This window comes from Maylandia zebra, linkage group LG3, assembly GCF_041146795.1.
Source record: "Maylandia zebra isolate NMK-2024a linkage group LG3, Mzebra_GT3a, whole genome shotgun sequence".
Classification (NCBI taxonomy): Eukaryota; Metazoa; Chordata; class Actinopteri; order Cichliformes; family Cichlidae; genus Maylandia; species Maylandia zebra.
Genome location: NC_135169.1, coordinates 26,862,259 through 26,874,886, shown reverse-complemented (window position 1 = coordinate 26,874,886; position 12,628 = coordinate 26,862,259). Strand labels below are relative to the sequence as shown.

Below are 12,628 nucleotides of genomic sequence, written 5' to 3'. Positions count from 1 at the left end.
CCCTTCTTAACCAAGCTTCAACAGCTCTTTCATCAGCTTCGTCTCTGTGCAGTTACTGCAGCGCTACACATCACACTTCTTCTTAGCACATTAGATCTCTTGTGTTTAACCACACAAGAGCGTTTAACCACTCTTGTGTGTTTAACCACACAAGAGCGTTTAACCACTCTTGTGTGTTTAACCACACAAAACCATCTAAAACAAAGCAATAAACAGCTTTGCTTTAAAAAGAAAAAGGTACTTTTCTTTTAATCTGATTGAACAAGAAAAATACAACATGTTAATAAGTGTGTTGTTCTGTGCTGACATAATGACCAGGTGAATGAGTTCGTCCTTACCTCCTCTCCCAGCTGTGCATTGGCTCTGATGTCCTCCTGCAGTCCTCTCTGAGCCTCCCTCAGCACTCCCAGCTTCTTCCGGAGGCTCTCCATCAGCTGTTTCTACACAACAGAGGAAGAACTTAAAGCCCAATAACCAGGAGCGGTCCTCTCCCTTTATCTCCACCACACCCGTTCTTCAAACAGCAGTCGCATGAATTACCTTGTAGGTCAGCTCGTCATCCTTGTCGCGCTCTCTGTTATCTGTGAAGTCCTTCATCTGCGACAGGATCTGAGCCTTGGCCGTTGATGTGCTGTAATAGGACGAACAGCTGGAGCTAGCTCCTGACCGCCTGTGGAGAAGGCACCGGCAGGGGAGTTTATGTTATTCCCACAGTGATAAAAGACAAAAAGAGGTGCAAAACAGACAAAGCTGTAAAAACACGGAGATTACAGGTGCATGTAAAAGAAGTGCAATTAATTACGTGGGTTTAATGAGGCAAGACATTAACGAGCGGCATCTCGGCACAACTCGGCTCCAAAACTGTGAAACATGAAGCCAAATGAGAGGACAGTGAAGTTTGTTTTGTTTTTTCAACACTGTGTAATGCTTAGGGGAGTTCTTTTTCAACATAATGGGTTGAAATATTAAAAATAAATCCATGACTTAGAATTTCACAATTACTTTAACTACGTTTTTTGGTAACTTGACCCGCTTCCATCTATACGGCTTTGTCTGGACTACAGGTAAGCTAAAATAAAAGTTTTCAGTGTTAAGTCAAAGAACTTGTCAGGGTCCAATCCAGGCCTTTGGAAAGGATCGTACGATGTTGAAATTAAAGATAAGAAGGGTACTGTGTCCGTTCACAGAGATAACAACCTGCTCCTAAACACATTCGTAACAAAAGGTGCTGTCTTTAATTATCAGTGGGAAGTATGTGGAGGCGAGTCACAAACGTCCGGTTTCTGGGAGTTTACATCAAGGAGGATCTGATCCCAGAAAGCACAGCAGAGACTTTACTTCCCGAGTGTCCTCAGGAGGAAGAACATCCCTCTGAGACTGTTGGTTTCCTACTTCAACTCTATAGATAGCATTTTAACATACTGCTTCCACGTGGGGTTTCCTTGTTGTGTGGTGGCACAGAAAAAGGTCCAGAGGGTTATCAGTGTTATCAAGGGTTAAAATGATTGGAAACTGTGAGGACCTACACAGTTCAGACAGCCTAATATCATAATCATATCATCACAGATCTCTCCCAGCCCGGTCACCTCCTGTTTAATCTGTGACCATCAGGTGGGGCAGAGCAATTAAAAGGGCAAACAGACTAAAAAAAATGTTTTTATGCTTTCCCCCTTTTTAAATCTGTTTTTAAATCTTATATAGTTTTATATGTTTTTTAGGACTGTTGGTGAGATTGCATTCAAAATTGCTGTACAGTGACAATAAAGACTTCATTAAAAAAAGTGAAGACAAAAATGAAAAACAAATGTTTCTTTGTTGATTTTTCAGTTTTAAGATTTAAAAAAATGAACCCGTCTGCACTCTATGTGGTGCTAATTACCCACCATGCACCTGTGCCTGCGACTACGAACCATCTGTAAACCTAACAGAGAAGAACCAAGTCTTTTGGAAAGGTTGTGGGAAACAGAATGAGCTTAGTGATGAGAACAGTTAAGTCTTGTACAAATCAAATGGTCTGTGTAACACACACACACGCACACACACACACACACGCACACACGCACGCACGCACGCGCACACGCACGCACACGCACGCACGCACGCACGCACGCGCACACGCACGCACACACACACACACGCACGCACGCACGCACACACACACTCTCTTCTCTCATACCTATCCAGGCTGTCTGTGCTGTGCTCTACGGGTTGTGCTTCTCTCCAGCTCTCTGTGCCCGACTCGCCCTCACTGCTCTGGGGGAAGAGCTCCTCCAGGCTCAGCCCCTCTCTGCTGCTGCTCTCCCCACCCTCCAGCTCCTCCTCCAGGGAGCTGCTCTCCACCCTTGTCCTGCCTGACGGAGATGCCTCAGAATCCGGGAGCGTGTCGATGTCCGTCTCCAGGACCGTGACAGGGAGGGCGAAGCACGGGAGCTCGCTTGTGATGGGAATGTCCTCTCCCGGAAGCTCCTCCTCCTGGAAGTCATCGATGTCGGTCTCTAGGGGGACGTCCAGGTCAGCCTCCAGGCTGTGCTCCGGGCTCGGGCTGAGGGTCGTCTCTGATTCGGTTCCCGTTTCAAGGATCTTCTGCTGATCTTCCATCTGGAAGCCTCTGTCCACACGAAGTTGCTCGCAGTCGGTTCGACTGGCATATCTACCGGAAGCCTCGATGACACCTCCGTTTTCTAAAATAGGAGGGGTCGCCGTGTCGCTGTGAACCCTGGGGGCTGAAGCTCTCTCCCACTCGGCTCCAGGTCTCACGCTGGGCTGCTGTTTGTAAGGTTTGACTGTAATTTTGTTGTGGTCTGGGCTGCAGCTGACGTCCGTCGCAGATGAACTACAGAGAAACAAGAGAATTAAAATAATCTGACACATCAGTAAACCAAGCACAGGAATTAGGAGTCTATTAAAATCAGTGATGGGAATAACGGCGTTACAGTTGCACGGAAGTAGCTGTCTACGTAAGTAAACTGGGCGCTACAGCTTTAAGCAGCTGCGCGCTCCCGCGTTCAGCTATCACTTTCTGCTCGACAATCACTTTTTGGCACAACACCTGTAGCTCAGGGGACAAACAAGCGCATGAGTGCTGCTGTTTCACTGAGGAAGAATAAAGTAGTCGTGGTAAGCCAATCACATGACCACTTTAAGATGACAAAAGCAACAAGGTGACATATACCAGTTTTTAAATTGTGTTGAGAGGCCACATAAAACCAGAGTCATGATAAACAATAAATACGCAGAGTTTTTTCCTCAATAGTTTCGTCACGTTTACTGTCCAAGGACAGCGCAGCAAGCACTCTCTGCTTATGAGCAAAAAAAACAACAACAAAAACAGCCCCTTCGTCTTGTTGGACAAATGCACCATGTCGACCAATTAAAAAATGATATGGCAAAGTGACATTTGGTTGTTTAGGAAGAGGGGGAAGTTTTAGGAGTGATGGAGAGAGAGAGAGAGAGAGAGAGAGAGAGAGAGAGAGCAGAAAAAGAGTGGGAGAGCAAGTTTTGAGATGTGAGAGATTTGTGATGTTTAGCGTGTTTGGAGTGTGTAGTTCATGTGTTGTCTTGTGTAGTTAGTGTGTAGTGTTGTGGATAGTTTTGCATTGTGTGTCAGAACAATGAGGCGGCTGCTGTCTCCAGGTAGAAACAGGAGTGATACACCTGCTGCTGTCAGACCTGCAGGTATCAGGCTGTGATGTTCTCCTTTATAGTGGACAGAAATATTTGGAGTGGCACAAAAAGTTTGTGGCATCTTATTGAATGCAGAACAGCTGATTGTTCTGTAAATAGTTTGAAATGGTTATTTAAAAAAGTGTTTGTTACAGTAAAAAATGTAAATTTCTACTTGGATTTTATGTTTTTTTGTCTGATTTTAGATCAATGGTGTCAATGCAGTATGTCAACATGAAAACATAACTGTACTTTCACACACGTGAGGTTGTGCTGAAAAGAATGAAACCAAACAAGGCAAAGTAAATAGTTTTTAAAGGTAAAATGTAGAGAGAAAATCAAAAGTAGTCAAAAATGACCAATTATACCCCGGACCCCAGAGGGTTAAAGATGTCTTTAAAGTAACGCAATAGTTACTTTTCGAATCTTGTAACTCAGTTAATTTTTTGAAGAAGTAACTGGTAACTATAATTAATTCCTTTTTCAAAGTAACTTGCCCAACACTGATTAAAATATTAACAGTGACTGATATTAGCCCATCAAATATTGATCTTTACTGGTTTTCTATGCCTGAGAACAGGAATCGATCATCTTCTTGTTTTGTTATGCAAAAGTTTTTTCTTCTCGTTTTTCTGACTTTTCTAAAACAAATAATTCAACATTTAATAAAAAAACAAAGTTATTTATAAACATCAGCATTTTCTCCAGTCTCACCTGCTCACACTGTTCTCCTTTGCTACTGAAGGAGGATGAGGCGGTGGAGGCGGCAGAGGTGATTCAGCCTCCCTTTCTCTATGGGGCGGAGCCACCGGCCTGAATCCCCTCCTGGAGAACATGGGGCTAGGTGGAGCAACGGTAATGAGGCGTTCCTGAAACTGAGGCTGATTCTGATTGGACGGGGCGATTGTGCGTTCCTGGGTTTGACTGCAGCTGCATCTTGGACACCCGCCCTCCACCACTTCCTGCCTCTCTGGAGGAAGACTGAAGGACCTCTGCCTGGAAGTGTCAGGTGGAGGGACGTAGGTGGACGAGTGGGCTGAATAGTGAGCCCCTGGAGAGTTGAAGGAGGCAGGGATGGAGTGAGGAGCAGCAGAAGCAGATGAGGAGGAGAACAGGGTGTGGTGAGACGCTCGCCGGCGGTGGAACTGCTCCCACTTTGGGGGTGGTGGTCTTGGAGGAGGGGGTGTCTTCTTCCTGTTTTGCCTGGAAACACTTGATGCATCTCCACGTCTCATGTTGCCTTCCTCCACCTCACTCAGGGTCTGGCTGGTTGCCATGGAAATTGAAGGGGACCAGCGCTGGCTGCTGTCGAAGCGGAGGTCGTTTTCGGACATGGCTCGACCTCTGAGATAAAGAGGAGCTGGTGGAGGTGCAAAAGCGTAGCCGTTGTGGTCATCGGTGCTGCTGTCTGTGTGTCTGAGGCCCCATCGAGGCTGCTGGAGGTGCTGCTGGTACTGACCGATGTTCTCTGGAGGTCTGGACTCCCGCCTCCAGCTTGGGTAGTCCCTTTTGTTGTGGAGAAAGTAGAGTGACACGAGAAAGGTTATTTTATAAATAAATAGAGAGTGAGCCAAGCTTATAGATAAAGGAAGAGCTCAGAAACATCGTGACACAAATTCCTTGTAACAGAGCTCAGCTGAGGATGAAAGGCTTAGTCAACACTAGCCTAGCTGTTTCTCACATTCACGCCACGTGAATTTTTGGCCTTTGCCTGTGATTTCTATATTTCTAACTTTGACAAAGCCTGAAATTTACAATTTAAAAACTTCTTCGGTTTCTTTTTGTCTAAATTTGAACAAAAACAGTTCAGTTCAAACGCCAAATGACTGCAAAAAACATTTATTATGACAATGTCCAAAGACTGCATGAACTGAGCATCAGAATGATGAAGAAAGGAGATTTAAGTGACTTTGAGTTTGGGATGATTGTTGCTGCTAGACGGGCTGGTCTGAGTATTTCGGGAACAGCTGATTTGTGTGGGATTTTCCCACACAACCATCTCTGTGGTGTACAGAGAATGGTCTAAAAAGAGAAGATGTCCAGTGGGTGGGTGAAGAAGAATGGCCAGATTGCTTCAAGCCGATAGGAAGGTAACAGCAACTCAAGTAACCACTCGTTGCATCCAAGGTACGCAGAACATGGGCTACAGCAGCAGTAGACCACACAGAGTGCCTCTGCTGTCAGCTAAGACCAGGAGACTGGGGCTACAATTCACACAACATTTAGATGGCATGCTGAGGTTTTTCTTTGTATCATTGGTTCAGGTGTCGGTGTAACAGTGTGTGGATACACGCTGGTCCCCTTAGTACCAACTGAGCATCATTTAAACCCCACAGAGTATTGTTGCGGACCGTGTCCATCCCTTAATGACCACAGTGTACCATCTTCTGATGGCTGCTTCTAGCAGGACACCAAATCATGTCTCAAAGCTCACATCATCTCAGCTGGTTTCTTGACCATGACAATGAGTTCACTGCACTCAAGTGGCCTCCACAGTCACCAGATCTCAGTCTAACACAGCACCTTTGGGATCTGGTGGAACGGGAGATTCTCCTCATGGATGTGGAGCTGACAAATCTGCAGCAACTGTGTGATGCTGTCATACCAACATGGATCCAAATATCTGAGGAATGTTTCCAGCACCTAGTTCAATCTACACTATGATCAATTAAAGTAGCTGCAAAGGCGAAAGCTGTCCAACACTGTAATAGCAAGGTGTACTTAATAAAGTGTCTAGTGAACGTATATGTATGATTTGACACCAAGATCATGAAAATGGTCAATCTTGTTGACTACACCCTAAGTAATGATGTTTTCCTTTATCAAAGAAGCAAAAATAAAATGAAGTGCTTGCCAGTTATCGACTGCACTTATACAGACTGAAATCGTGAGCCTTGTGCTTGCTTTTATGCATGCTGGCAGGAGGTTCTTACAGTTGCACGTCACAAAACACATGCATCTTTGATCCTCTATTTAAAACTGAAATACAGGAGTTGCTGTGGAGAGAAAACGTGCTTCAAACCTTCAAACTGAACAGAAAAGGTGGTTTAGAGCAGGTTGGGTTGAAAATTTTGTTTTGAATTGGTTCCAAATGCCACGTTTTTCACTAATTCTTCTGATGACATTGTGCTCTATTTGTAAAGTGTGTATACTGTTAAAGTTTTGAAAATGCTTTTGGAAACAGTTTGTTTGCCCCCCAAAATTGAGTCTTCCTGTTAAAATAAACTGCTAAATAAAAACAATCAAAGTTCGAGTAACAAAAGACAAGATGGACATTTCCAGAGGGAGTATTCCTGAAAAAAAGCACATCAGGAACAAAAACACAGAGACAGTGAAAGCGGTTCAATTACAGTAAATGTTTCCTTTGTGCATACCATGCTCACTGAGCTGTTTCGGTCTCAGGTCAAATCCGAGCAGAGGCCCTTTAACGAGCACTATGCGTCCTAAATGCCCCTCCCGCTAACATACATCCAACCACATATCATTAAGGTCACATTTGGAGCACGCGTGATTACTCCACACACTTAGAGCTCATTACAGGCAAATCACAGCCGGGCATGACTGAGTGGGATTTCCGCCCGCCAGTGCACAATGGCCCGACCGCACCTAAACGCCTCCGGAGAACCACACAGGGGATGGAGCGAGTGAAAAGAAAGGCCGTGAGCAAATACGTGAAGATAACCAGGTCAGAAAGAAGAAGGGAAAAAAAAAAGGTGCGGGAGAAGAAGGAAGCGGCTCACCTCTCGGTCAGGCTGTACTTCCTGTTGAGCTTGCTTGTTTCCTGCTGCCTGGCAGGATAAGTCTGTGGAGAGATTTAATGGCGGTTAATAACACCAAAGGAATGAAGGAAGGCTTCAATTTGCAGCTGAGTGATGTTCAGCACACGTCCCAGCTGAAGGGAAATTGGTGTGTTACTCCACCCTGCAGTGGTGACGGGGTTTAGAGAGGTGGAGGTAACTTGTGCTGAGTGTGAAGTATTTCTAAGTCTAAAACCAAACTTGATGAACTACAATGAGTCAACTTTTTATTGTTATATAGCTTCAAATGCACTTTTGTTTTTAATATATTCTCCATCTCTACCTTATTTAAGTTGTCTTCTAAAAACGCATTTGTCTGACCTTTAATAATTATATTAACATTTGTTGTGTATTTTTGTGTGATTTAATTGTAAATCTCTTCATCTGTACATTTTCCACTCTGAGTTGTTTGTTGTCTTCCTATTTATAACTTTTCTTTCTTCATCATATCACATGTGCTCGAGTGAGGACTGTTTAGTAAGGCTGCGTTTTGTAATGGAAGGGAAGGCAGCGGGACCTTCATAACACTGAAAACACAGGGTTTACCCTGAAGTCAGTTTGCTGTGAATCATCCTTTGATCACTCCCCCTGGCTGTCTTCTTTGTGGACAGCATTTTTGATGGACTGTTCCTGCTCTCTGCTTGGATTGCGTGCCTCGTTGTCGTTCTGTGTTTGAGTTCTGCTCTTTTTTGCTTTTGCTTTGCATTTGGGTCCTTTTCTCCCTGCACGTAACAGTTTCCTGGGATGCAGTTAAAGAGATTGCTAACCTCATCTTCGCTTTATTGCAGGATGTTTCTGTTTGTAGTACATGCAGCTTTTGTAGATTTGTTTGTTCACTTAAGATTTTATTTAGATAGGATGGATCGCTCCTTTCATCTCCTGCACTGTTGTCTATTTTACAGTCAGAGCCACTATTGCATGTCAGTAAAATAAACATATTTTGCTTCCAAGGAGCTGGACTTATTTTTAAATTGGTCTTGAGCAATCACTCTCCAGGCCTTCTTCAGTTGATCCATCTACTGTTCACTGAAGCCTCATCGGAAATGTCTCAGTGGACCTTCTTAAACAAAACAGGGAGAAACTGAAAACTGAAAATCAGTGGAAACAGGTCTGATGGAGTGATGAATCCATTTTTTTACATTTTTGGTTCAAATCACTGACAATATGTATGGAGGAAGTCAGGAGATGGGTCTACGGCCATCTGTAAAACATGGTAGAGGCTCTGTCATGGTTGGGAGCTGCATTTCAGCTGGTGGTGTTGGAGATCTTGTCAAAATTGATGGAATAATGAAGACAGAAAGTCCCATCAGATTTTGATTCACTATGCAATATCATCTGTAAAGTGTCGGACTGGCAACAACTTCATTATTTTTTACCATGATAATGACCCCAAACACACTGTCAGTGTAGTAAAAGCATACCTGGACAGAAAAACCCAGAAGTGACACACTATCAGTCAGGGATTGGCCTCCCCAGAGACCAAAGCTCAATATACTTGAAGCAGTGTAGGATCATCTCAAGGCAGCCAACATCCAAAGAAGAGCTTTGAGTGTCCTTCAAGAAGCCTGAAGAACTATTCCTGAAGACTACGTAAAGAAGTTAGCTGCCTAAGACAGTTCAGGCTGTGAACTCAAGTGTCAGATGGAATAATATGAAGACATATGAAGGGGTGGCTTAAGACTTTTACACAATTTTCCAGAAGCTTCCAAAATTGTTGTGACTACACAAGGGAAACAGTGAGCGAACTCATTGCACTCTCATCACACACACACACACACACACACACATACACACACACACACACACACACACACACACACACACACACACACACACACACACACACACACACAGCTGTGGAGGAATATTTTCTGACTGTCTGTGATGCAAATCAGAACATTCAGATGGTTTTTCTGTTGGCACAGCTGGAAGTGAATTTTACATATTTGGCCGTCACTTGATGTCAGCAGAGCATAAAACCAAAAGATAACAACTAATAACAAGCTCTATTTCACAAGCACTTGGATGGCTCTTTGACTTATTATTAAAAGGGACTTAGCACTATTTATGACACGTTTTGGCCATAACTGTTATACAAGAGAAACATTTTTATACAGGAAGTCTGAAACTGCAGAATAATGCTTAAGCTGTGAAATAAATGTTGTGGAGTAGACCCCATGCCCTCCCTCTGGACACAGAACAACTGACGGCTGCTGTCATTTAACCAGGTTGTTTACATTCGTTATTCTGTAGCTCTGCCACTGTGGTGGATGTAAAAACGTTTTTGTCCATCTGTCATCGACTCCCACCCAGTCTGCTTCCTGGTGATGCTGTTCGGTTCGTTATCATTCTTTACGTGGCTACCGTGCAGATCTCTCGAAGCTCACGACTCTACTGCTGCCTCAGCCTCGCCCTGTTCCCACCTCGCAGACATCCCTCAGTGGATGCTATGGCTGGTCTTAGTCCAATTTCCTCATCACCTCGTGTATAAAATCATGCCAAAGCTAAAAACAGACTGATAGAAGAATATTAAGCTGGAAACTAGAGATGGCACGATACCACTTTTTTATGTCCGATACCGATATCATAAATTTGGATATCTGCCGATACCGATATGAATCCGATATAGTGTTTTTTAATCAACAAAACTGTTTTTTAAATATCTTGCTGCATTTTGTATAAGTTCATACTCAAGTTTAAAACAACAACTACACTAAAGCTATTCTGTTATACCTGTATGCAAAAAATCAGCAATACTGATCAATCTAATAAACTTAAACCTACACCATCCTCCCTATTCTGGTATTTTAAAGAGTACTTAGTGTAAATATTAAGCAACCTAACTAATAGGGTTCCAACTCCCAGCAACAACAAAAATAAATAAATAAAAAATAGGGAACCACCCCTCACGCTCCACCTCATGATGCTTAATCGACGTAATCAACCTTAATTTGATGCAGTGTGAAAAAAAATGCACAGAAATCAATTATTTTTCAAGAAATATTAAATAGATTCAACATCTTTCTTCAACAAAATTGCAGACTGCACAGATGGTACCTTCCCAAAGGAAAAAGTAGTATAGCTTACTAGGGTATATATATATTAGACTTTATAGTCACTATATACAGTAATTGACTTCTATTCCTTTTACATCAAATTAAAACTTTGGGTGTCAGATAATTACTTATTAAAAGCTAGAAATTTTAAATGAGAATAAGAAAGAAAAGTATGTCTTTGTGCCCCCTTTTCCCTGTTAATGCCCTATCGGCCCCCCTGGCTAAACTTTGCTAGATCCGCCCCTGCACAGTTACCAGCGTCAGCTACGTAGAAAAAGATCCTGGAGTAGAAAGTAATATTAAATACATTCTAACAACAGCTGATCAAGCTTAAACGTGCTGCTGTTGTTCAGCCGCTGGTTTCCTCTTTCTGGTGCAAAGTGGGCCAAAAACAAACAAGAGAGACGGACTCGCAACAGAAAAGCCGATCAGCTGATCGTTAAGCAGTTTCATGATTGAAGTAGCAGCCGGAGAGCGAGAGGCAGTCGCTTGTTAAGCTTAACGCAGGAATGCTTTACAAACATTCAGAGATGGACTTACACACTTGCTTTACTTCTCTCGGGGATAACTTTGTCGGAGATGAAATGCCGGGTTGCTAGCGAAGCTCCAAATGCTATCCAGACCACCGACAGGTCCCGCATGCCACAGCTGCTCTATCACGTGATGCATACTGCTCCAACGTGCTAACGTTCTGAGGTGAGTTACGGCGTGTTGCAAGTTTTGTGAGGTGCTTTCGTGATATTTAATGGATCGGATTACATTTTTTATTTTTCTCCGATATCCGATCCAGTAATTTAGGTCAGTATCGGACCGATACCGATACGTAATATCGGATCGGTCCATCTCTACTGGAAACACGGCTGGATTGACATCTTCATCTAAAAATTATTTCGTAACCAAGTCAAGTCTTCCAACTGATCGTAATCCGCTGCCAGCTCTGTGATTAACATGAATTTGTTTCATTTTGAGTATAAATAACAACTGATGGCCTTTGGGGAAGGATATATTGCTTCAAAGAGTACATTGTGTGTTTTTGTAATGATGTGGGAGGTAAAATTAGAAGGAAAAAAAAGGAATCTGATTTTGCAAAACATCAATTGAATTTAAAGGCGCAGCCGGCCTCCTTTCACTCAGTGACAGACCACAAATAATAAAAGCGGCTGCAAAGATTTTGGTTTCCGTCCTGTATCCAAAACACACAAACATGACCACACAGACACACACACACACACCTTAATGACAGCATAAACCTCACTTCTCAATACAAAAGGGAACTGTGTGAAATGAGTGAATTTTAAGGCTGACCGTCACACCGACACCTGGATATTAGGGTTTCCCCTTATCACCCATCCAGCACATCTGTTACCACTAAAAAACAATGGACCTTGTCAGCGGCAGAGTTAAACACACGGGGTTATCGCTGTGGCATCTAACCGGCAACCTTTGACTTGAGAAGAATGCCGACACGGAGGAGGCCGAGGTTCACGGCTCCCCGGAGGCCTTGGTGTGGCGTACCCTCACAGAAGTGTCCTGAACCAAACATATGCTGAACTCAAAGTACATTTAGTCCAAAACAAATGTCAGTGTGGATTGCTTGGTGTCGAATGATGAGGGCACGAATGTGCAGGAGTTCACAGAAGAAGCAAAAGTTCAGACGAGGGTCTGTGCCCCCCTAAGTCGGATCAATTTGTGGTAAAGATGTAACCCTATGCCGCTATTATCGCTGACACAAGTGTCCCGCCGCTGCTCGTTCTCTCGCTCTCTAGGTTCTGCTGCAACAATCCGCTGAATGAGAATTTCAGACTGTGACCGCATGCAGGATAAGAGGCTCGGCTTCAAACCCACTGTTCAACCGCGGAGCACTTGGACCGAGCGGCCGCTTAGCTCCAACATCCAAGCGAGGCCACTCGATCCCTTTGTGGTGCTGGTTGAAAGGAGCGAGATAGTTTTCGGTCTCCGGTGGTCATCTCAGCTTGGTCCAGCAGAAAAGTTTACTTTTCACTCTCTAAAGAGGTACTAAGTTTCAATGCTGCTGGAACACTGGCTGTAATTCAACTTAGGCAGGCTGCCTCTCAGGATCATCGCCTCAATATGATAACGCAACATTAACAC

At 43.7% G+C, this 12,628-nt stretch overlaps 1 protein-coding gene across 2 annotated transcripts in view; it reads right to left on the bottom strand.

Annotated features, from left to right (window-relative positions):
- shroom4 (shroom family member 4) overlaps positions 1 to 12,628 on the bottom strand; it is a 101,651-nt gene that overhangs the window by 5,276 nt on the left and 83,747 nt on the right. For both annotated transcript variants that reach the window (XM_004573759.5, XM_076881629.1), the window contains 5 exons: positions 7,404 to 7,465; positions 4,378 to 5,169; positions 2,177 to 2,833; positions 541 to 670; positions 339 to 440 (listed from right to left, as the gene is read on the bottom strand). In XM_004573759.5, coding sequence (XP_004573816.3) covers positions 339 to 440; positions 541 to 670; positions 2,177 to 2,833; positions 4,378 to 5,169; positions 7,404 to 7,465 — 1,743 coding nt within the window. The remainder of the gene's footprint in view (positions 1 to 338; positions 441 to 540; positions 671 to 2,176; positions 2,834 to 4,377; positions 5,170 to 7,403; positions 7,466 to 12,628) is intronic.